At 28.9% G+C, this 20,521-nt stretch overlaps 7 protein-coding genes and 2 long non-coding RNA genes across 13 annotated transcripts; 5 read left to right on the top strand and 4 right to left on the bottom strand.

The window, feature by feature from the left end:
* The first annotated feature begins 32 nt into the window (after positions 1-32).
* On the top strand, positions 33-878 carry LOC143190304 (small ribosomal subunit protein uS15). The gene is made up of 3 exons (XM_076394517.1): positions 33-179; positions 342-469; positions 523-878. The coding sequence occupies exons 1-3, from the start codon at positions 157-159 to the stop codon at positions 825-827; spliced, it is 456 nt and encodes a 151-aa protein (XP_076250632.1). The 5' UTR covers positions 33-156; the 3' UTR covers positions 828-878.
* On the bottom strand, positions 875-5,304 carry LOC143190300 (leucine-rich PPR motif-containing protein, mitochondrial). Of its 3 annotated transcripts, none has more exons than XM_076394510.1 (15): positions 5,064-5,304; positions 4,870-5,015; positions 4,433-4,811; positions 4,157-4,379; positions 3,909-4,097; positions 3,660-3,861; positions 3,395-3,607; positions 2,861-3,090; positions 2,635-2,799; positions 2,398-2,555; positions 2,133-2,345; positions 1,891-2,058; positions 1,608-1,839; positions 1,392-1,554; positions 875-1,340 (listed from the first exon to the last, which is right to left on the bottom strand). In XM_076394510.1, the coding sequence occupies exons 1-15, from the start codon at positions 5,147-5,149 to the stop codon at positions 1,213-1,215; spliced, it is 2,895 nt and encodes a 964-aa protein (XP_076250625.1). In that variant the 5' UTR covers positions 5,150-5,304; the 3' UTR covers positions 875-1,212. The 3 variants fall into 3 exon arrangements, with proteins under 3 accessions (XP_076250625.1, XP_076250627.1, XP_076250626.1); XM_076394512.1 differs by having other exon boundaries at positions 2,861-3,078; XM_076394511.1 differs by having other exon boundaries at positions 4,870-5,009; positions 5,064-5,258.
* A 490-nt stretch (positions 5,305-5,794) lies between these two features.
* LOC143190294 (60S ribosome subunit biogenesis protein NIP7 homolog) lies at positions 5,795-6,629 on the top strand. Its single transcript, XM_076394504.1, has 3 exons — positions 5,795-5,988; positions 6,043-6,268; positions 6,320-6,629. The coding sequence occupies exons 1-3, from the start codon at positions 5,933-5,935 to the stop codon at positions 6,578-6,580; spliced, it is 543 nt and encodes a 180-aa protein (XP_076250619.1). The 5' UTR covers positions 5,795-5,932; the 3' UTR covers positions 6,581-6,629.
* mus81 (mus81 structure-specific endonuclease subunit) lies at positions 6,618-8,958 on the bottom strand. Its single transcript, XM_076394498.1, has 7 exons — positions 8,658-8,958; positions 8,388-8,606; positions 7,670-8,312; positions 7,430-7,615; positions 7,138-7,366; positions 6,964-7,077; positions 6,618-6,908 (listed from the first exon to the last, which is right to left on the bottom strand). The coding sequence occupies exons 1-7, from the start codon at positions 8,758-8,760 to the stop codon at positions 6,663-6,665; spliced, it is 1,740 nt and encodes a 579-aa protein (XP_076250613.1). The 5' UTR covers positions 8,761-8,958; the 3' UTR covers positions 6,618-6,662.
* A 387-nt stretch (positions 8,959-9,345) lies between these two features.
* Smyd5 (SET and MYND domain containing, class 5) lies at positions 9,346-11,076 on the top strand. 2 transcript variants are annotated; one of them, XM_076394499.1, is made up of 6 exons: positions 9,346-9,649; positions 9,702-9,829; positions 9,881-10,123; positions 10,180-10,460; positions 10,512-10,758; positions 10,830-11,076. In XM_076394499.1, exons 1-6 carry the CDS (start codon positions 9,614-9,616, stop codon positions 11,044-11,046), a joined length of 1,152 nt encoding a protein of 383 aa, XP_076250614.1. In that variant the 5' UTR covers positions 9,346-9,613; the 3' UTR covers positions 11,047-11,076. The 2 variants fall into 2 exon arrangements, with proteins under 2 accessions (XP_076250614.1, XP_076250615.1); XM_076394500.1 differs by having other exon boundaries at positions 9,488-9,649; positions 10,852-11,076.
* Ddrgk1 (DDRGK domain containing 1) lies at positions 9,820-12,390 on the bottom strand. The gene is made up of 6 exons (XM_076394501.1): positions 12,112-12,390; positions 11,944-12,045; positions 11,733-11,892; positions 11,491-11,672; positions 11,097-11,442; positions 9,820-9,963 (listed from the first exon to the last, which is right to left on the bottom strand). The coding sequence occupies exons 1-5, from the start codon at positions 12,203-12,205 to the stop codon at positions 11,132-11,134; spliced, it is 849 nt and encodes a 282-aa protein (XP_076250616.1). The 5' UTR covers positions 12,206-12,390; the 3' UTR covers positions 9,820-9,963; positions 11,097-11,131.
* Positions 12,391-12,678: 288 nt separating this feature from the next.
* On the bottom strand, positions 12,679-13,029 carry LOC143190296 (uncharacterized). The gene is made up of 2 exons (XR_013004205.1): positions 12,890-13,029; positions 12,679-12,833 (listed from the first exon to the last, which is right to left on the bottom strand). It is a non-coding gene; the product is annotated as an uncharacterized LOC143190296 (long non-coding RNA).
* A 1,423-nt stretch (positions 13,030-14,452) lies between these two features.
* Positions 14,453-19,993, top strand: LOC143190289 (uncharacterized). 2 transcript variants are annotated; one of them, XM_076394497.1, is made up of 10 exons: positions 14,453-14,695; positions 14,753-15,062; positions 15,117-15,195; positions 15,484-15,658; positions 15,716-16,311; positions 16,375-16,508; positions 18,987-19,258; positions 19,367-19,428; positions 19,583-19,771; positions 19,826-19,993. In XM_076394497.1, the coding sequence occupies exons 1-10, from the start codon at positions 14,611-14,613 to the stop codon at positions 19,916-19,918; spliced, it is 1,995 nt and encodes a 664-aa protein (XP_076250612.1). In that variant the 5' UTR covers positions 14,453-14,610; the 3' UTR covers positions 19,919-19,993. The 2 variants fall into 2 exon arrangements, with proteins under 2 accessions (XP_076250612.1, XP_076250611.1); XM_076394496.1 differs by having other exon boundaries at positions 19,331-19,428.
* On the top strand, positions 16,539-18,403 carry LOC143190295 (uncharacterized). The gene is made up of 2 exons (XR_013004204.1): positions 16,539-16,677; positions 18,373-18,403. It is a non-coding gene; the product is annotated as an uncharacterized LOC143190295 (long non-coding RNA).
* Positions 19,994-20,521: the final 528 nt, after the last annotated feature.

The following is a 20,521-nucleotide window of genomic DNA, read 5'->3' as shown; positions in this document are numbered from 1 at the left end:
GGTGTTTCTTTGACAACGACATACGTTTCGTCTCGTAGAATCTTGACATGCGCAGTAATGCGATAATGGCAACTCGTAGAAAATTTGTTGACAAGTAGTTCTTTTTAGCGTATCGGTCATTCTTCTTGTAGTGGTTTGAAGAAAAATATCATAGAAATGGGTCGTATGCACGCGCCTGGGTAAGTATTTCAAATAATCCGTTTGAATGATCTTTAAACAAGTTGTATGTGTCTAGAAAATAAATTTTTAATATGGAATATAAATATACACAACCCAGAGGTTAGGTTACCTCGTGGTTTACGTGTTTTCTTTTATTCTAAATGTGAATTTTAATTTTTCAGTAAAGGTATCGCCCAATCGGCTTTACCTTACAGAAGAAGTGTACCTACGTGGTTGAAGGTAACCCCCGAAGAGGTAAAAGAACATATCGTTAAACTCGGCAAAAAAGGTCTTACTCCTTCACAGATTGGTAAGTGATATTTATGGAATATACTTTATGGTGCTTATAAATATATGTCTTAGGTGTTATTCTTAGGGACTCCTATGGAGTTGCACAAGTACGTTTTGTTACTGGTAACAAAATTCTGAGAATAATGAAAGCAGTTGGTTTAGCTCCCGATCTCCCTGAAGATTTGTACTATCTAATCAAAAAAGCTGTAGCTATCCGCAAACATTTGGAAAGAAACAGAAAGGATAAGGATAGTAAATTCCGTCTTATCCTGGTTGAATCACGTATCCATCGTTTAGCTAGGTACTATAAGACCAAAAATGTTTTGGCACCTAACTGGAAGTATGAATCAAGCACAGCATCAGCTTTAGTTGCTTAAAGATATGGAATTTTGTTATATATAAGCTGGAAAATAAATATAAAAAGGAAACATTGGTATTTTTATTTGCACAGGTAGTTTCAGTTTGATTTTTTATTTACAAAGTATTATATCCACAGAAGTTACAGTTAAAGCCTTTAAAAAATAATTCCTTTGTTCAAATTAGTTTGTAGAGTATTGTTTACTTAATTCTATTTTTGATAAAGGAACTTTTTAGTACATCCTGTATATGATTTTTATAGAAAAACATTTAATTATTTAAAAATCATTCATTCATTGATCAGAAGGAAAAGCCTGATAATTAGCATAAGCCTAGTAATCCAGATGATCAAAAATTGGAGGTACAATTTTATGTTAGAGAAAATTTATTAGCTTTTAAACATTATTAGCTATTTTGACTAGTACTGGTAGAGTTTATGTTATTAACTTTATTTTTTAAACTGGGAGTTCTATAAGTTTCTTCTGGAAGGTTATTGTAAAAGTTGAGGGCTCCAAGATGGTCATTTTTAAGTCCTATAAAAAATCACATTATAAAATATTTTCATTATTGATGTTAATTCTTACTATATACGTCAACAATGCACATATAGATATAATTTCTGCTGATAATTAATTCTGGTAATCCATCAAATGCCTCTGCTAGACAGAGTAATGGTTCAAGTTTACTTTCTTTTACCCACCTCTCACAGCGTCTTTCTAATAATTTTTTAATAGGGACAGTTAAGTTCTGAAATTAACATTATTATAAATCATACTAATTTTTAAAACCAGTGTATATACCCCTAAAACACTTCTTAATTTATTTTTCTGATTGTTTTCAGCCAATGCAGCTATTAAACCAACACGAGCAGGCCCTATCCCATGTACTTGTTCAGTTGCCTGTAATACATCTTGTAAAGAAGTGGAATCTCCATTATTTAAAATAAATTTTAAAATTTCCAATTGTAAAGGAGTACAGGCATACTTATTTGCAAACTCTATATAAGTTTCAGTCACTCTTTTCACGTCAGAACTGTAAAATATCTCCTTATACATTATCTTTTATGTTACACACCAAACAAACCTGTTCAGATGACAACGAATAATTGGTCCTAAAATCACATTCGTAGGTTTGCATAATTTATTTTCTAAAAGCAAATTAAACATTTTTCTTATTTGATCAGCATCTTTGCAAGCACGTAATAATTCCCAGCAATTTCTTTCAATTAACTTTGTATTTCTATATGATTTTCTAAAAAGTACAGAATTTTTTCAGATAGTCTTACCCATTTCTAATAATATTTTTACATAGAATTTTATTATTACCTATTTAAAAATGACGTTTTCAAAATATGAAAAGCTTCATCAAACCTGTTGTTTTTTAGCAATAAAGTTGCTAAATCAATAATTTTAAAATCATCCAACTTATAACTGGATGTAGTAGTAATTTCTGAGTAAAGTTGAAAGGCTTCTTGAACATGACCACCCAAAATTAAATTGTGCATTATAACACTTTTCATCCCAAATGAGATTTCATAACTAATAGAGAAAATAATTAATTTAATAGCCAAAGAAATATTGAAGGTCATACCCCAATTCTGTAAGTTTTGTTAATATTTCTTTTACTCTTTGTAAATTGCCTTTTTGTGCATGTTGCAGCATTAGTTTCCTTAGAACTCCTCGGGTTTCCATGTTTTTTGACTCTAATTCTATTAAATGACATTCTAAACTGTCAGTATCCATATCTTTCTGAAATATTTATGAACTTTAACTAATAACATTATTTGTAAAACAATTATATAATTTGCAATTGGATAAAAATACTTACTGGATGGGGCAGTTGAATGTCATCATTAAACTGTTGATTAAAATCCACAATTGTATTGATAGAACTAAATAAGCTGTTTTCTAAATTTGTTTGACAAGACTGTATTAAATGCTGTAAATATCCTGCTGATTGCAGACTAATAGTTAGCTTATTTTCTTTTAGCATCTAAACAAATTATTAAATATATATCATATTATAACAGTGTGTTTATTTTTATGATTATTACCTGAACTAATTTAATGAATTCTTGATAATCTTTTTGAGATTTACATTTTTTTAAACACCCATTCAGAAAATAACTTACAGCATCAGTACAATTTTTGTTACATTCACAGTATTTCTTCAATATATTTACTACAGATAATAACTGTTTGGTATCAATCCAACATTTACTAAGCAGTGTTGGAATTGTATTCCCACTAATGGTAACTTTGTATGAATTACCTAAAATTAAATCTTCAATACATTTTTTATAAATATTTTAACACAAACTATGTTTTAATTATTATGTCTTATTTAATTAAAATTATACTGGTTGGTACAAAAATACTTTTAATGTTCACAACTATATTATTATGCTTCTACACTACTGTTTTTCTTTTAATATTTTATATCATATTTAGATTAAATTACAAAGTTTTTACATTTACATGATTTTATCAGCAGCAGATTTCAGTTTAGATTTAATTTTGCACATAACTAGAAAATTGAAAGTACTTTGTTGTCAACCCAATATTTTAATCCTTAAATAGATATTTACATAACATTAATGCTTCTTTTAAATCATTTCTTTTCAAAGCATTTACCATAAGTGGGCTAAGTGCTTCTCTAACACTATACCCAGCATTTTGCATCTTTTGAATAAGCAATCTCAAGTTTGACAAATTACAAAATGGATATATATAATTTTCCAATGTTTCTTCATCAGCTTTTAAATTATATTGTTTCATTTTATTCAAAACATAGAATACACCTTAAACAACACTAAATAATATTTGCCCTTTTGTTATGTATAGTAGAAGTACCATTTTCCTTAGTTATATTACCATAATGAATAAACAAAGGCCAAAAATAATGAGGTCTCTTTATATTCAATGCATTAATCAAAGCCCAAGCTGCCTCTGTATATTGTAATTTTAAAGTAACTTGTGTTAAGGCTTCAAGAAGATATTCACTCAAACCACTCTTCTCTAGTTTCTGGGCCATAGGTATAATTATGTCAGTATCCTGAAGAAGCCTTGTGAAAAAATAATAACTTAAACTTAATAACTTACAATTTTACAATGCAACATTTCCTTTAAAAGCTTATATCCATATAATTTCGCTGGAATAGGTTGTATAAATTTTTCATATATTTTCATAGCTGATACAGGCATTTGCATATGTATCAAATGAATGCAAACATTTTCTATTTTCATTTCCATTTCTTGTGTTACTAGGATATGTTTAAAATTATTCTGAATCTAAACAAAATACATTTTATTTACATACAATGCTTTAGTTCAATATATTAATTTGTTACCAAGGAAAGCCAATCTTCATTGCCCATTAACCCCAACTCTTTCAACAATAACAAAAATTCATCACCTGTAAATTCAAAGTTATATAGCTCAGAAGCAATTGTGAAATCTTTAAGATCTCCTCTTTTAATCAATCCCCTCAAAATAGCTATTTTTGTCTTGTTATTAGGATCTATTTGTGCTGATTTCATTATATTCAAAATAATCTCTGATAATTTCAAACCTCTAGAATATTTAATAATTATCTATAAGTATAGTAATATAATCAACATACAAACCCATGGATTGAATTAGCCAATGCTAAATTGTTAAAAATTTCAATGTCAATTGGGAGGTTTTGTTTTTTCATTATATCTAAAATAATAAAAGCGTCTTCTGCCTTTCCTAATTGACAAGAATTTTCTATTAACAATTTGTATGTTTCTTGATCCGGAAGACATTTTAGTGTTGATAAAAATTCATTATAATTAATATGCGTATTATTTTCATTGCATATTCTGATATAACAATTGTATAAGTCAATATTAAGATTATTGGCATTCTTTAGACCATTAAATAAATTTTGACATATGCTATGTCTGGTTTCACAAGATGAATCGGGTACATCTGCACCACAACATTTCAACAGTAATAGAGCTTCATCAGAAGTTAGTTTAGCTATAAAATATACAAAAAATAAGTCTAATTAAACAATAACTTTTTTGCATTAACTCACTGAAGTCAATAGTATGAAAAATGCTGGTTAACTGTTTTAAATAAAACTCTTTCCCCATAGTAATATGATGAATTAAATCTTTTAGTGTAAATTTAGTCCTTGTTACATCTTTTTGGTGAGATATAGACTTGCTACATTGTCTGCAACTTCATTTAACATTATAACATATTATACAGCCATTTTAATCAACTTACGGAATGGATATTTTAGTTAGACTATAGGTTTGTTTTGAACTCAAAAGTTTGTTTAATATATTGCGAAAATTATTGTTATAAAACATTTTAAAGTTAATATTTTAAAATCTTTATATATATATAAACAGAATTATGGTTAGATCTGCAAAATATATATTCATAGCGTTGGGAACTATCGACTACAGGCAGTCGAAGCAGTCGCAGAAAAGTTGAAACAGTAACGAAAAAATAGTCGAAAGTCAAAAAACTAGAGACCGAAAATAGTAATTACTAGCGTTGGGAATATCGACTGTTTCAGTCGCTATTTTAGGTTCGACTTATTTTACTACTTTTTGCCAGTAACTGTTTCAGTCGACTGTTTTCAGCCGCTATTTCCGGTCCGACTGATTTACTACTTTTGGTTTTGCTTGTTTCATTTTTACCGAATTAAATTGTATTTAATTTATTCTGAAAAAATATTGAAAAAATTTCTACTAAAATAATATCGATATAACGGGCAAAAAATATCACCCAGAAATATTGATATTTTCTGAAAAAAATATCGATATATCGATACTTCTTCAGCATCCTTAAATCATACATTCCAAATTATTCTTTTAAATAATACTTTCAATCAGGGGTTTCGGTCGTCAAGATAAATATCGAAATTGTGTAATATCGACATATGAATTGGTGGCCAATATCCCTAATCTTCTGTCTGTTTTTCCGTGTAACCAGTCGCGAAAGAAGAAGTGTCCTGATATCACCACATAACCTTTATGGTACCTAATCGTAGAAAAGAAAAAATAGAAAGGATCTCAATTCTGTATTGAATTAAAATTTTGTTTCTGTGTTTCTATTTAATTTTTTTCTGTGATTTGAATATTATAATGAAACGATTATCAGAAGAAAGAACAAAAGTCCTGTTTGAGAAGTTATCAAAATAGTAAGTTTTTGTAAATACCTTTTCAAGAGATTTAATATAACTCGTGTTTTTAAGTATTGGTCCGAATATAAAACTGCTTATTGATAGGCCAGACGGTTTGTACTGCTTTAGAGAGCAAAAAGATAGAGTTTATTACGTATCTGAAAATATATTAAAGCTTGCAAATACCATACAATCAGAAAATATAGTATCTGTTGGAACATGTTTTGGAAAGTTTACAAAATCAGGAAAATTTAGATTACATATAACAGCTTTAAACTACTTGTCACCATATGCTCAGGTAAAAGGAAATTTATGATAAATAAAACATTTTATCTAACATGGTTTTTAGTGTAAAATATGGCTGAAACCCTCAGCGGAACAACAATTCCTTTATGGAAATCATGTGTCTAAAGCTGGTTTAGGAAGAATTAGTGAAAATTGTGATAAATATCAAGGAGTCTTAGTCTTTAGTATGTCTGATCTTCCACTGGGATTTGGTGTAGCTGCTAGATCAACAGCTGAGTGTAAACTTGCTGACCCTGTTACATCAGTATGTTTTCACCAAGCAGATATTGGAGAATACATTCGATCAGAAGAGGATTTACTTTAATATAACTGTACAATATATATTGATTAATAAACTACACTTCTTTTTTAAATGTTCTTTATTTGTATGAACTTTTGAACTTGATTTAATAATATGCAGAGTTAAAAAACTGATAAATAATCTTGCTAAGAACAATTCCAATGCTCTTTCCCGAACTTCCAAATTTAATATTTGCCAGTAGCTTTTCCCCCTCTACTATTGAAAGCTCTGTATATTTTTGTTTTAGAACTGTTGGTGTTGGGAATATTTTTGTAATTGCTAAAGCTCTTTCAACTGACATACCTTTAACCTGAATCAGCATTTTCGTAAATAAATCAGTTACACTCACTCTCTAAAAATGTAAATAATTAACTTGGTGTTACTATAAACTGTGAACTTATAACAACCTTATTCTTAATTGAAGATTCATTAAATTCCCTGAATGTCATTAAGTAAATAGTGTTTTGATTCATGTCTAATGCTGGAAGAGAATCCTTTTTACAGCTTTTTAACATTTTCCCCTAAAATACACAAGTAAAATTAAGCTAATAATTTATACTACAAAAAAATTTATTAAGTACTTTGTAAGTTTTCTTCAACATTTCTGAGAAAATCACAAGATATTCTATAGTATCTTGAATATTCTCTGTGTATTTGATAAAGAAGTTTTCTTGTATGGCAGTATAACTTGTTGCTTGGTATAAAGTTTGCAAAGGTATGCCTAGATTTTTATTTTTACCATAACTTTCCACTAAATAAATTAAATTTTCTATACCAGATTTCTTCAACCGAAATTTTTGCTCATGGTATCTGAAAATGTAAAATTTATGAATGTTTTACTTAAGTAATGAAATTTTAAGTGCTCAGTTTAACCTTTTATCTTTTATACTTGATGCAAAGTCATCCATTCTTTTTCTTTCGATAATATAAGGAAGTACTAGTTCATTATTTGAATTCGGTCCTCGGCATATCCAGGTGAAGTCACCCACTTTTAAATCCTTTACTTCATATACTATATTTTGTTTTTTAAGACCAGTTAATACTTCATTATGTTGTTTCCTAAAAGGTTGAAGAATTACATATAACTTAGCTAAAAGTACTACATATTATTACCCAGCAACTTCTTTCACATCCACAATTAAAATTACATCAAATGTATCAGGTAATAATGAGTACTCTTCAGTATCTTTAACTACATCAAGAGCAGATGAAAACTTGAAGAGAGTTACTTTTTTTGACAAATTATTTGAAATAATATTGGATTCAGATGCAAATTTTTTTATAGGTTTTTTTATACATTTTTCAATTCCTTTATTTCTTATTTTATTATCTTGTTCTAATGTATTAATCACTGAGTTTATATTTTCTATAATATTACAATCCATTACTCTATTATAACTTGTAGTTTCTTCTTGATAATTATCTTTAATAATGTTGTTTTCCACTTGTATACTTTTTTTTCTATTTGTATATAATTTAGTTGCTAAAGTTGTACCTTCACTTGTTAATGAAAATTTAGGTGGGTGGCTAACTTTCGAAACAAGTTTTTTATTAATTAATGTCTTAATAGAAGACCATGCAGTATATCTAGATCCAGGGTATGGTTTAGTAAAGGAACTATTAATAAAATGAGCTCCATGTTGTATAATCTCAGATTTTTTTAAAAATCCTGGATAGTCAGGTAAAATGCTTTGTGTATAAAGTGCCATTAAAATAGCATAACATCCACTGCCATACTGAGGCATATATCCTACATCTAAAATCAGGGTTTATTAAATATTACATTTTTAAATGTAAATCATTATAACATTGAAATATATAGTATTTTTACCGATATCTTCTTGTGTTTCTATTATGTTACAATGATTAATACTTGCTATATTATTTGAATATTTCAACTTTTCAAACTGTGTCAATTTTTGATCAAGCATTCTGCACAATTTATTACCAAAACCTATTAAAATCTTACAATCCATACCACTTTCTAATGGCAATGGATATTTGATTAAGGATTTTAATGCAGTATCAAATGTACGTTGCATTTTTGAGCCTGAAATTAATTATATTTAATCCAGTATGAGTTATATATTGTTTATTGTACCTTTTGCAGCGGCTTTCTCTCTCCATTCTGTTAACCATTGTTGAAATAACGGGTTTGGGCATTTAATTTTAATGGATATCCTTTGAGGTTCGTTTAAATTCATTGGAAAATATATATATTAAAAATAATTTGAAAATACTAATAGGTCTTTTAAAGTAAAAGTAAAACTGTCAAATAAAGGTCATAAAAATAAAATTGATTTAGCTTGGAAAATAAAATACTCAAAATAAAACGCATCATTGAATATACGTATAAACATACTGATTACTGATAGAAACATAGTATCATAAAAAAATAAAAATACATTTGAGGTAGGGATGACTAAAAAGTATCGAAAGCAAAAACGTTCTATCGATATCATTATTAGTCGATACCATATTTTTTCAAAAAAAAAATTAAATATGTATACTTTTTGAAATATTTAGGATATGTACATATTTTTATTTTCCCCATTAAAATATAGATATATCGAAATTATTCATGGTGGCCGATACTTCTAATTTGAGGACATCTTACAGTTAGCCAGGCATAACCGCATTGTATACTGGATATAAATATATTGTTTCTCCCACGGACTAATTATTATTATTTGTCTAATAGAGACATTTTAGGTAAGCATGTCGGCCACGGAGAAAAATATCTCAATAATGGTTTCGATATTTTTGTGGAATATCGAACTTGTTCACTCACAATTCACTAGAAGAATGAGTGGAGATAGTCCAAAACTAAAGTTCGATACTATCTTTCCGAAAATCTTAAGTTTTTAATATCGATTGCAATTTTTTTTGCATCAGAAAGAAAAACTATCGATACCGACCCTTAAATATGGATATTTGAGAATTGCCTTCATTTTCCAACATGTCTAATTTGAGGTTAGGTTTTTTTTTAAGCGAATCAATACAGTTATTCATTTGATTTTTATCCTTCTTTTTATAATAATTTGTTAATGTGTAAAAATGAATATTGAGGTCAGGTTGATAGATAATTCAAAAGTAAGGTAATACTAACATAACAAATATTAGATTTCATGTAGGAATTTTGAAGGGCAAAGGGATATTTGCAACAAGTTATATACCACAAGGATCTATTTTATTTGAAGAAGAGCCTCTTGTGGCGTGCCAGTTTTCATGGAACGCTACTTGCAAATATGAAGCATGTGATCACTGTTTAAGGTGGTATTTTATTATTAAAATATATTATGTATATATGTATTTAATTTGTAGACCGCTTGAAACAGCTCAAGATAATGTAAGGAGACTTACTGGAATTAGTTCTCTGGAACTGCCATATCCAGATTGTTGCGAAACTAAAAAAGAAGATATTACTTTCTGCAATTTATGTGCTGTAAAATATTGTTCTGAACTTTGCCGTGTTCAAGCATTCAATCAATATCACAAAGTTTTATGCATTCAAACATCATATAGGAACAATGTACACCCTTTAGAACAGTTAGAAGATGCATGGAAGTCTGTTTAATATACATAATGCTTATGTGAATATTATCATAAGCTTGAGATTTTAGGAAGATCCATTACCCTCCAGAGACATCTTCTATTTTTTTAATTGTCCGATTGCTAGCGCAAACTTTACAGTCATCAAATAAGGAACATTTTACTGCTCAGATTTTAAACTTTTGTCATAGAAGTGTCAATGAAGATGCTGCACTGGCCCATAAATTTTTGGGTGAAAAATTTATAGGACAAGTTGATAGTTTAAGGGAATTATTACGTAATGCTATTCCAAACGAAAATATTGAACACTTTTTAACACCAGAAGGTTTTCAAAGTCTTTTAGCTCTCATTGGTAAGTATTATTAATAACATTGTATAGTTGCTCTTATATTTGTAATTTAAGGTACTAATGGACAAGGTGTAGGAACCAGTCCTTTTAGTGTCTGGCGTGACAATGTGTATAAACTAAACTTATCCACTCAGGATAAAGAAAACATTGATAATTTTATTGAGAAAATTTATGATGACATGTTCTCACATACTGGAGACTTTCTAAATAGTGAAGGAGTTGGCTTGTATAAGTTACAAAGTTGTGCTAATCACAGTTGTGAACCAAATGCAGAAATTCAATTTTTGCACAATAACTCAAAGTAGGTTAAGTTAATTTTATGTCCATGAATATAAAAAATTATATAGGAATCTCATCATATATTATCTTCAGATTATCTCTAATTGCTTTGAAGGATATTGAACCTGATGAAGAAATATGTATTAGTTATTTGGATGAATGTAATATAGAGAGATCCAGACATTCAAGAAGAAAAACTTTAATGGAAAATTATCTTTTTGCTTGTGAATGTCCAAAATGTTTATCACAAATTGAAGATCCTGATGTTACAAGTGAAGAAGAAATGTCAGAATGTGAAATTGAAGATTAATTTGAAATAAATATTTTTTATGACTCAAAATTAAAACATTTTAATTTAACCTGTAATATCTTATACATTATGTAGTTTTCTTTTTTCATGTAACTGATGGAACCAAGTTGATAAGCTGATTGCTGTTTTCTGCTAGTTCTGCTATTGAAACTCTGCCCCTTTGTCTTATAAACTTGGCCACAGCTTCCATTTCAGTCTGAGACACATAAATAAATTTGCCTCTATCATCTATTACTCCAGTTAGGATATCATCCTGTTGCAAGTCTTTTATCCTGTCTATGCATGCTTGAGTTTTTAGTTTGAATTGTGCAGCTAAATCTTCAATTATAACTACTTTATTCTGTTTTATATAATTTACAAATTCTTGTAGAAGATTTTGCTCATCCTCTTGTTCACCTAAAGAGAAAAAATATTATTTCAATAAACAGCAATATATAATAATACCTTCTTCAAAACCCTCCTCTTCAACAGAGAATGCTTCTTTCATTTTTAGGTATTCTTCATATTCTTTCCTTTCCTTTTCTTCTTTTGCTTTTCTTTCTATTTCTTCCCTTTCTCTCTCTTCAGCTTTCTCTTTTTCTTCCTGTTTCTTTCTTTCAAGTTCTTCCAATTCTGCTTTCTTTTTTCTATTAAATTTTTTAAATTTTATGAAATTCTTAATAGTAATTATTCTCAAATAAACTTACTTTTCAACCCTTAGCAGTTCTTCAGCTTCTCTGGCAGCTTTTTTTTCTGCTTTCGCTTCCAATTTGGCTCTTTTCTTAGCACCAATTTTTCCATCAGGTAAGTCTATATCATCTTTTTCATTTTGTTCTATATTTTCCTCTACCTCATCTTGATTTTGAACTGCAATTAATATATTGGTATAAGATCAATATATATATCATATAAATATACCATTGGCACGTAATCTTGCGCCTCTATTTCTAGCTAATTGAGCTCTTCTTGGAGCCCCTTCTCTTGGCCTATTTGCTATCGGTTGTCGTATTTCATTGTCATCTAAGAGGGTTATTTTGTGTTTTAATAATTTGTTATTTAGAAACATATGCTTATATAAATACGAACCTTTAACTTTGTTATCTGGCCTAATAAAATACACCAGTGTAATAATAACAACAACTATAGAAGAAGCTATAGCTAGTAAAATTGGTATGTCCATTATTCCAACAAAAATATTTATATTTACAGACAAGTTCACACACTACTAACGTCCAACTACTGACATTTCATGCAACTATTAGCTATGACTATTAGTAATTTTTAGCGTTGGGAACTATCGACTGAAAACAGTCGATAGTCAAAAAAATACTAATTAGTATTTTCAGTCAAATGCACGGTTCGACTGTTTTTTTTTTTCATTCGTGATGTCAGACGACGATGTACGAATTTTTGTCTGTATAAAATGTGAGATAGGAAAGGACGGAGATAAATGCTTGGAACAGTTAATATTAAATGTCTATATTCTCCAATGGTACTATAAGCGAGACAGGGATAACCTTAAAAAAAAGGAAAACAAAATTACTAATTTTTATTATCATGTAATAAATAAAATAAATTTAAAGGAAGTAGGATTACATTTATACTGAATGTTCTGTGGATGTGTAAAAAGGAATGGAATAATAACACCACAAATGTTTTAATATATTAATTGTTATTTTTAAATAATAGCATAATCAATATAAATAGTACAACTTAAACCCTAACAACTAAATATTTTCCATAACCATAACTACTAAATAAAATGTAAACGTATACCTAATCATTAAAAAATCTAATCCATGATGAACCTAAAAATGATCATACAATAACTACCACACCCTTTTTAAATAAAAGTTTTATTTACTTTTGAACGGAAATATTTTTAAATTACTGTGTTATCATGTTCAACTTTTCTCCCGTGAGGCGATTTCTTCGATCTTTAATTATTTGCCCATATTTTGAAAAGACTCGTTCCCAGGGGACAGATGTTGCAGGTATAGAGGAATATTTTATGTGTAACTGATATAATTCAGGTAGTTTCATTTTATGGGTTTGCCAAAAATCCAATGTGTTTTCTAAAGGCGTAATAAATGGAATTTATTAATTTACTAATCTGTAAAGTTGTTGCAGTACTTGGAGTAATCACTTCTTTCATTCTAGCCATTTTTTATCAATATATCTCCAGATGTCAATACATTCTTGGTCAGTAGTTTTGTCTTTAATTCCGAGTTGTGGAACTATATTTGTATTTTTTGAAGTTGGAATGGAAGTTACCTCTTTTGTGATACCTTTTTGTATCGCCACAGCATTATTTGCAAAACCAAATACTGCTTTTTTAAATTTAGTATCTAAAAATGTGGATTTCCCACATATATACATATTTATTTCTAAAATTGCCAGTCTTTTATTGATGACATCTAATAGATAATTTTGTTATTTTTGCTCCGTTCACTTGTTAATATCCTGGATTTGATGGAATGTTGGAGTCCTCTTATTAACCATATAATTAAAGACATCGTTGGGATATCTTTCTCCAGATAACTAGGAGGTCATTATTTCAATGGGCTTTAAAAGTTGAAAACATTCTGTTAAGATAGTCCATTCGTTAACAAATAAAAACTGTGGTGCTCTTCTTAAGAGCCAACAAAATAAATTGTTGAATATTAAAGTAGAATTTTCCTATCAGAAAATATATTTATTACAAATATTTAATATACTTTATTCACCGCTTTACGGTTAATATTTTTAAAAGAAATTTAACAACTGCTACTGTAAAAAAAATTTCAAATCTTTTGGATCTATGCAATTTCTGAAACCTTTGGAACCTAATTTTGGTTTTCAAGATTTTAGGAAAAAAGTTTCGACAAACAAGAGGCTTGGGCAAAAATCGTGAAAGTTTATCAAAAAAGTATTACCTATTATACCAGTCCAAATTATTACCTACTATGCCAGTCAAAAGTATCTTACTATTTATCATTTACAATTTAATTTTTTTGCCCTCGAAAACTAGCGTTCCAAAATGCTGCTATAGTAATTTGCAATATATAGTTATTCACAAGCAAACTACAAGAAAACATAAAACCACATATATTACATATGAATCTATATAAGCATAAATTCGGTGCATTACTTTCAAGGTCGCGGCTAGAACGGAAGGCCACAACGTTAAAAATCAGTGGAATGAATTAGTAGAACCGAAAATAGTAACTAAAAGTAAACGACCAAAACAGTCGATAGTAAATAGTAATAAAATCAGTCGGACCGAAAATAGCGACTGAAAACAGTTAGTAGTAAAAACGGTAGAATCAAAAATAGCGACTGAAATAGTCGATAGTAAAAAGTAGTCAGTTACTGAACAGTTGATAGTCGATTGTTCCCAACACTAGTAATTTTGTTATTTAATTTTAACATTAATAAAAGGAAATTTTATTGAGCATTGACGGTTCAAGTGAGAGTTTTGACAGTTACCTAACCTAAAAATATGAGGATCATTTTGTGATTATAATTATATACATATTTTCCCAGTGATAGTTTTCACTTTATTTTCTAAAATAAATAATATTTAAAGTGTTTTAAATATAATACATGCTAATGGATGCAACTGTTAATGATTTTTTAAATGAAATTAATCAAATAGCACCAAAGGAACATGTTCCTATTGCTACAGCAGGTAAATAAGTCTTATTTTAGTTAAAATTATTTTGTTTATGTTTTTGTGATTAATTAGAATGGCAGCAGTGTTTGGACGAATCAACGGGATATTCATATTATTGGAATACAGCAACAGATCAAGTTACATGGACTGCTCCTAAGACTTTTCAGCCAGCACAAACTACTGAGAAGAGAAATATGCTTTTCAATACTAGTTCTTTAAATGATAGAAAAGTTATACCACCTAGGCCTGCTTTAATCCCTAGTTCTAATGTTAATCAAGATGGTATAATTAAAATATATTCTTTGCAGGAAGATTTAAATATAAAGCCTAGTAATAATGATATTAAGAAACGAAAACCATCATTAGACACATCTGATGATGAGTGAGTATTAAATAAATATGACTGTTTTAAATGCTCATACCTAATATTCTCTAGGAAAATAGAATTGATAACTGAGTATGGGAATAACAGTGAATCAGAGCCAGAATCAAAAATGAGACAGGAAAATGCCTCCGTAAGTATTTTGTTTATTTTTTTTTACTTAATAACCTAGTGATGAGAAAATGTATTGATCTGTTATATGTTTATTAACATTGACATGATTCATAAGTTTTCAATCTGAAGGTTGCATTTTTTATGATGAATTATTGTTAGAGTTCTCCAAATCTCTTTGTTAGAATATACACATTCTAATTGAAGATTATTTTGTTGAGAATTCACAGTTTCTGATTATATATATTTTTAATTACTTATTGAATCTGTAATTTAGTAATAAATTAGTAAGATATCAAACTTATTTTAGATAAATGATAATACAATTAATTCAGATGAAGATGATGATGTTGATCTTTTGCAAAAAATTCAACAGAAAGCTAGAGAACTGAAAAAATTAGGTGGTGAAGTGCCAGTTGAAGTTAAAAACATTATTCAAAAAAAGGAGGAGCCAAATAAGTTGTCTGCAATTTCTCTTGTAGCAGGTATTTGTTTCGGGCAAGTATTTTTTGTTTAATTTTATTAATAGAGCTTTTTTACAGGCTACAACAGTGACTCTAATAGTGAAGATGATCAAAATGAAGATGTTTCTGTTAAACAAAGTAATACTTTGCAAAGAGCAGAAATTGTAGGAGTATCTCATAGCACTTTATTTCCAATACCTGAGCCAATTAATTTGAATGATTTTACAAGTCCTTTACAAGAAACAGAAACAAAATCTCAAGATAGTATTTTAAGTGATTTTCATAATAAAGCTTTTCAAAGGAAACGTCGAATTGGAGTCTCATTGATGAATAATATTAAGAAAGTGAAGCAGGAAAATGATGAAAACAATGAATATAAAGGGTTGGGCTTTAAAACTGAAAAAAAAGTAGATTGTGATGAAACTTCTGTGACCGTTAATACACAGGCAAAATATCCTAGTTTTCAAAAAGGCGGAGTAATGTTTGTAAAATCAGATATACTACATGCCTCTGTTGATGAAAGTAAGATGCAGACTGCTTCTAAAGAAGATGAGAAAAATGTTAATAAGAAAAATACTGTGTGTAATTATAACATGCTTAGGGAAAAATTAAAGTTCTTAGGAGAAGGAAGAACACCTGTGTTACCAGTACAAGTTATGTTAATCCAGGCTGAGGTAACTGATTTTTTCATATTATATATTTGTATATGTTTGTTATATATTTGTCATATCTTATAGACTCTTTTTCTTGCAATGGAGGAAAAAGGATTAAAGTTGTCATATCTGCATAAGTGGTTAGAAGAAACTTGTTCAGAGCTTACCAAGTTGGAGAAAGAAGCAGCACCAGAGGGTTGGCTTTTACAATGGGATAGGTATGGGAAATATAATTTTATATTTGGTAGCCCCTCTTAAAATTAATAAGTATCCCAACTGTTTGGAATGTGTCCAGTATTTCCTATTTTTCCAAATATCCAACATTCTCTAGTGTTTAACTGAAAATCTCATGCAGTTTTACAAAATGGGGACCAAGCGGCTATCAAGGTGAGATTTATTTTTGTTTAGTTAATAGGCATTTCTAAATATACATATATATGCACATACAATTTCCTTTTTTGTATAAATAAGGCTTGTTAAAATGATTTTGCTTATTTGTTTAAAATATTGGGACATTAATGAAGAATTTGATTAATTTTTTTATTTTTAATTTGGTGATATTAAAGAAAACATGAAAACCTCAAATATCATCGTTTACTGTACAAGGTGTCTCAAAACAGAGTTTTTTACATTTGTTAGCTTACCTCCTAAACACAATAAACATCACGCGGAAGGAAGGTGTGTGGGCCAATGAATGGTGAGTGGAATTGCTGCATTGGAGTGTAACATCTAATGCAAGCATCGGAAACAAACCTGTTTATTCTTTTAAAGTGAATGTATGGACTGCGATGTCGACGTCTGGATTAGTGTCGCGAACGCGAGAGTTCACATTTACTTTTTTTTTTTAAATCAATACCAAAATGTAAACTTTCTTTTGAGACATTATCTTTAATTATTTTTTAAATAAACTTATTATTTTAATTATTTATCTTTATTAATCAACTCATGTCGTTCATTATATTTGGCAATGCAGTTTTTATCCTCATGGATCTCAATCTCATTTTGTATCAATATCGAAGCATAAATTAGGTGAGATATCGCGAGAATAGCGAGATTGAGTGGTAGCGGGCTTAACACACGTTGAGTTTGATGGTTCGCAAGCCAGAAGATCTGGAGACTTCACTGTCAGAAAAGCTGATCTATATCTAGCCCTAAGAGAATTATAATTGTGTTGTTATATTTGAAAAGTCGCTATAATTATCAAGATAATTTGAAACTATTAAAGGGTAATGAAACTTTCATATTTCAAAAAATTATATAGCAGTCCTGAACAAACATGTATAAGACAAAGATGAATTGCCCCTTATATTGATTAAAAATTATTTGAATTTACGTTAAGCTGACATTGACTAATTACTGCACAAGAGGAATAAGGAGTTTTAAGGGCATTTCTAAGCCACATATTTTAGTACTCTGTTAACAGGTAGTCTAGATGATCCAAGAAATCAGATAACAAACTATGCAACTTCAATTACGTTTTATTTTTCCGAATAAAAACAGTTTTTTGTTTTATAAGACGTGTTTTAAAGTATCTGATGTTTCGATAATTTTCAGCATTTTCGCCAGATTGAAAAAATTTGCGAGACCAAATATTTTACATCTCGGTTCGATATTGTATTCCCTGTTTATCACATCCTTCTTTAGAATTAAAATAGTTTTTAAAAAAATCAGTATATTAAAATAGGAGATTGTAATGTGCTGAATAATTGAGAGTATTACAAGAAAATTAAATAAATATTCTTCCAACTATAGCTATTTGTTTTATTCGATATATATATATAATCACAAAATTCTGCATTCAAATATAATTTTTTAATGGATATTAATGTTGATTCCATTTCATTTTAAATCTATTTGACAAATATCATTATTCAAATGGCGGAATATAAGATACATCTGCATCAATTTCATTTGATGATAGACCTGTACTGGATATTTAATATTAGTGGCCATTTTAAGAATCCTTGTACGAATCTTTCCATAAAGTGGAATCATGAATATGAAAGGTTTGTAAACATATCATTTTTACATAACTAATCTTGTATTATCTCATTATATGTATTAACACATTTTTATGTTTAGGATGAACTCGTAGAACCACTGCTGAACCAAATCAAGATTAAAGAAAATAAGGATTGTTGTATTTTATATTTATATAACATTCCATATTGTTGCATATATATTTTATTTTGCAATAATTGGTGTGCTCACAGGTATAGTATGAAAGAGGCAGACTCTTATTATCAAGTTTCCTACTATGTTATAATTGGAGTCATTATTTGATACCAGTAAGGATGACAGTTGACACATATAGGAAAGGAGGAAATATAAAACATTAATGTAGATTCTCTGAATTAGTTTAATATACGTTTAGAATATCAAACACAGACGTAAATTCATTTAGAATTATTTCTACTACACTGTTGTAACTATATTTTTGGTTTTCACTACTTGTAAGGCCTTTAAAAGCAAGTAAAATTTTGTAAAAAAATCTTATATTCTTATGAAGTTATATATGAAAATAAGCGATAACCTATTATTTTGAAAATTAATTATTAGTAACTTAAAAAACAAATTATTTGATACAATTATGTAAACACCTAGTAGTTGAGAAATAATGACAAATTCAAATGTTAAGTTCGGTTAATATTCATTTTCAATTCTCTTTATGACACCTTTATTAATGAATGTTTTAGGTCACACAAGCGGTATTTCTACTTAAATCAAGTTACCAGGGAAAGTCAGTGGGAATATCCTCAACCAGACATAACTCGTTGTGACGATGCTATGGATATATCAAATACACCTCCACATCATATTGAAGATACAGAATCACTAACTGTAGATAGCGTAGAAACTGCAACATTTGGACCGCAATTGCCAGTAGATCCCCCTTTACCACCATCCCCACCAAAGATAAGTGTCCCTACACCGCCACCACCGCCTGTAATAAGTGTAGATAAAAAAGGTGCGTATATCTGATGTTTATGAACTAATATATTCATTTCATTGGTTTTCATTGTAATTGTTCACGTTTTAGATTCGACATCATTAAGTAAATGTGTTTCTTCCTTAGAGAATATCGAACCTTTACCACCTGGCGTCGAGTCGCAGGATTTGTCTCATAGAATGTCTAAAGTAAGAAAAAGTTATTTTTATTCAAAGTTTACTAATGTTAGACATTTATGAAGGCGTACAAATTAATTGTATTCGATCGACTTTATGATTACAATATTAAATATGTTTTCTGCATTTATTATTTTAGTAGATTATATAGGTCATTCTTTTTTAGACTAGCGAGAAGAAATCTAGCGATGTACTCACTTCTGCTTTAGACTCGTTTTATTCAGAAATAGCTGGGGTGACAGAAAATGCAAACTCAAACTCACCGGTGTGTGTACAAGTTTCATCGAGTGTTTCTGAAGAGATTGAAACACAACCACCCATGTTAATGGACCATCTGAAGAAAAAGAAGAAAAAAGTAATACTGGTAGTATAGTGATAGTGCTTTTCATAATCAATTTGTATTTCTTAGGTTAAACTAGCTCAAGGTTTAACTATGAAAAAGAAGGGAGTTTCTGAGCTTGTTGAGAAGTGGAAAAATGTCCAGAAGTCCTATGCAGATTAAAAAATTATTATACTCAGTTAAGATTTTTTTAATAAAATCTAGAAAATAAATATTTATACTGGCCTTATTGGTTAACTTTGGTTTTTTATTTACAATTTTATTTACATAAGTGAATCCATTAAGTCCAATACATAACTGAATTAAGTTTTATGCAATTGTGGTTTAATGATGAGGGCAGTTTTAGATTATGAAGGGAGAAGTTTTATATGGGCCTTTTTTAACTATGACATGGGGGAAGATTTAGAGTAAGTGGCTGTTAATCATATATAACGGAATTGTGATTTAATGCATATTTTATTTAACACTTTATGTTAGTTACATATAAAAATCATCAACAATTTATACAATTGTTGATTATTACTTTGGAATTAAATTATAATTGATAAAAATTTCAATATAGAGATCTTTTTTTGTAGAAATATTAAATATAAAACTAATGTACAAATGCATGTAAAGTAGACTATTTTAAATAATTGGTAAAATATTTGATTACATGTATAAGTACAAATTCCGGGCTTTAGTTAAATATCAAGGAAATGTGACATTTGCATTAATAAAACGGTCAATAGATTGTTGTGTAAGTTTTATTTTCGATAATATACC

Source organism: Rhynchophorus ferrugineus, unplaced genomic scaffold (assembly GCF_030347505.1).
Source record: "Rhynchophorus ferrugineus isolate W39M unplaced genomic scaffold, kcgeb_rfMv2 rfM2, whole genome shotgun sequence".
In the NCBI taxonomy this organism is placed as follows: Eukaryota; Metazoa; Arthropoda; class Insecta; order Coleoptera; family Curculionidae; genus Rhynchophorus; species Rhynchophorus ferrugineus.
The sequence above is the reverse complement of the archived record's forward strand: the minus strand, read 5'-3'. Positions and strand labels throughout refer to the sequence as shown.

Bases quoted from the DNA above. Each gene is read 5' to 3' on its own strand.
- LOC143190304 (XM_076394517.1), top strand. From the start codon at position 157: ATGGGTCGTATGCACGCGCCTGG. The intron at 180-341 runs GTAAGTATTTCA...TTAATTTTTCAG, and splicing joins GGTCGTATGCACGCGCCTGG to TAAAGGTATCGCCCAATCGG. The intron at 470-522 runs GTAAGTGATATT...TATATGTCTTAG, and splicing joins TCTTACTCCTTCACAGATTG to GTGTTATTCTTAGGGACTCC.
- LOC143190300 (XM_076394510.1), bottom strand. From the start codon at position 5,149: ATGTTTTATAACAATAATTTTCGCAATATATTAAACAAACTTTTGAGT. The intron at 4,812-4,869 runs GTGAGTTAATGC...TATATTTTATAG, and splicing joins TTTTCATACTATTGACTTCA to CTAAACTAACTTCTGATGAA. The intron at 4,380-4,432 runs GTTTGTATGTTG...TAAATATTCTAG, and splicing joins TTGGCTAATTCAATCCATGG to AGGTTTGAAATTATCAGAGA.
- LOC143190294 (XM_076394504.1), top strand. From the start codon at position 5,933: ATGAAACGATTATCAGAAGAAAGAACAAAAGTCCTGTTTGAGAAGTTA. The intron at 5,989-6,042 runs GTAAGTTTTTGT...CGTGTTTTTAAG, and splicing joins TTTGAGAAGTTATCAAAATA to TATTGGTCCGAATATAAAAC. The intron at 6,269-6,319 runs GTAAAAGGAAAT...CATGGTTTTTAG, and splicing joins ACTTGTCACCATATGCTCAG to TGTAAAATATGGCTGAAACC.
- mus81 (XM_076394498.1), bottom strand. From the start codon at position 8,760: ATGAATTTAAACGAACCTCAAAGGATATCCATTAAAATTAAATGCCCA. The intron at 7,078-7,137 runs GTACTTAATAAA...TGTGTATTTTAG, and splicing joins TGTTGAAGAAAACTTACAAA to GGGAAAATGTTAAAAAGCTG. The intron at 6,909-6,963 runs GTTGTTATAAGT...TTACATTTTTAG, and splicing joins AATCTTCAATTAAGAATAAG to AGAGTGAGTGTAACTGATTT.
- Smyd5 (XM_076394499.1), top strand. From the start codon at position 9,614: ATGAATATTGAGGTCAGGTTGATAGATAATTCAAAA. The intron at 9,650-9,701 runs GTAAGGTAATAC...GGAATTTTGAAG, and splicing joins GGTTGATAGATAATTCAAAA to GGCAAAGGGATATTTGCAAC. The intron at 10,759-10,829 runs GTAGGTTAAGTT...TATTATCTTCAG, and splicing joins TTTTTGCACAATAACTCAAA to ATTATCTCTAATTGCTTTGA.
- Ddrgk1 (XM_076394501.1), bottom strand. From the start codon at position 12,205: ATGGACATACCAATTTTACTAGCTATAGCTTCTTCTATAGTTGTTGTT. The intron at 12,046-12,111 runs GTTCGTATTTAT...TAACCCTCTTAG, and splicing joins GCCAGATAACAAAGTTAAAG to ATGACAATGAAATACGACAA. The intron at 11,443-11,490 runs GTATTATTATAT...TTTTCTCTTTAG, and splicing joins AGAGGAGGGTTTTGAAGAAG to GTGAACAAGAGGATGAGCAA.
- LOC143190289 (XM_076394496.1), top strand. From the start codon at position 14,611: ATGCTAATGGATGCAACTGTTAATGATTTTTTAAATGAAATTAATCAA. The intron at 15,659-15,715 runs GTATTTGTTTCG...GCTTTTTTACAG, and splicing joins TGCAATTTCTCTTGTAGCAG to GCTACAACAGTGACTCTAAT. The intron at 16,509-18,986 runs GTATGGGAAATA...TGAATGTTTTAG, and splicing joins TGGCTTTTACAATGGGATAG to GTCACACAAGCGGTATTTCT.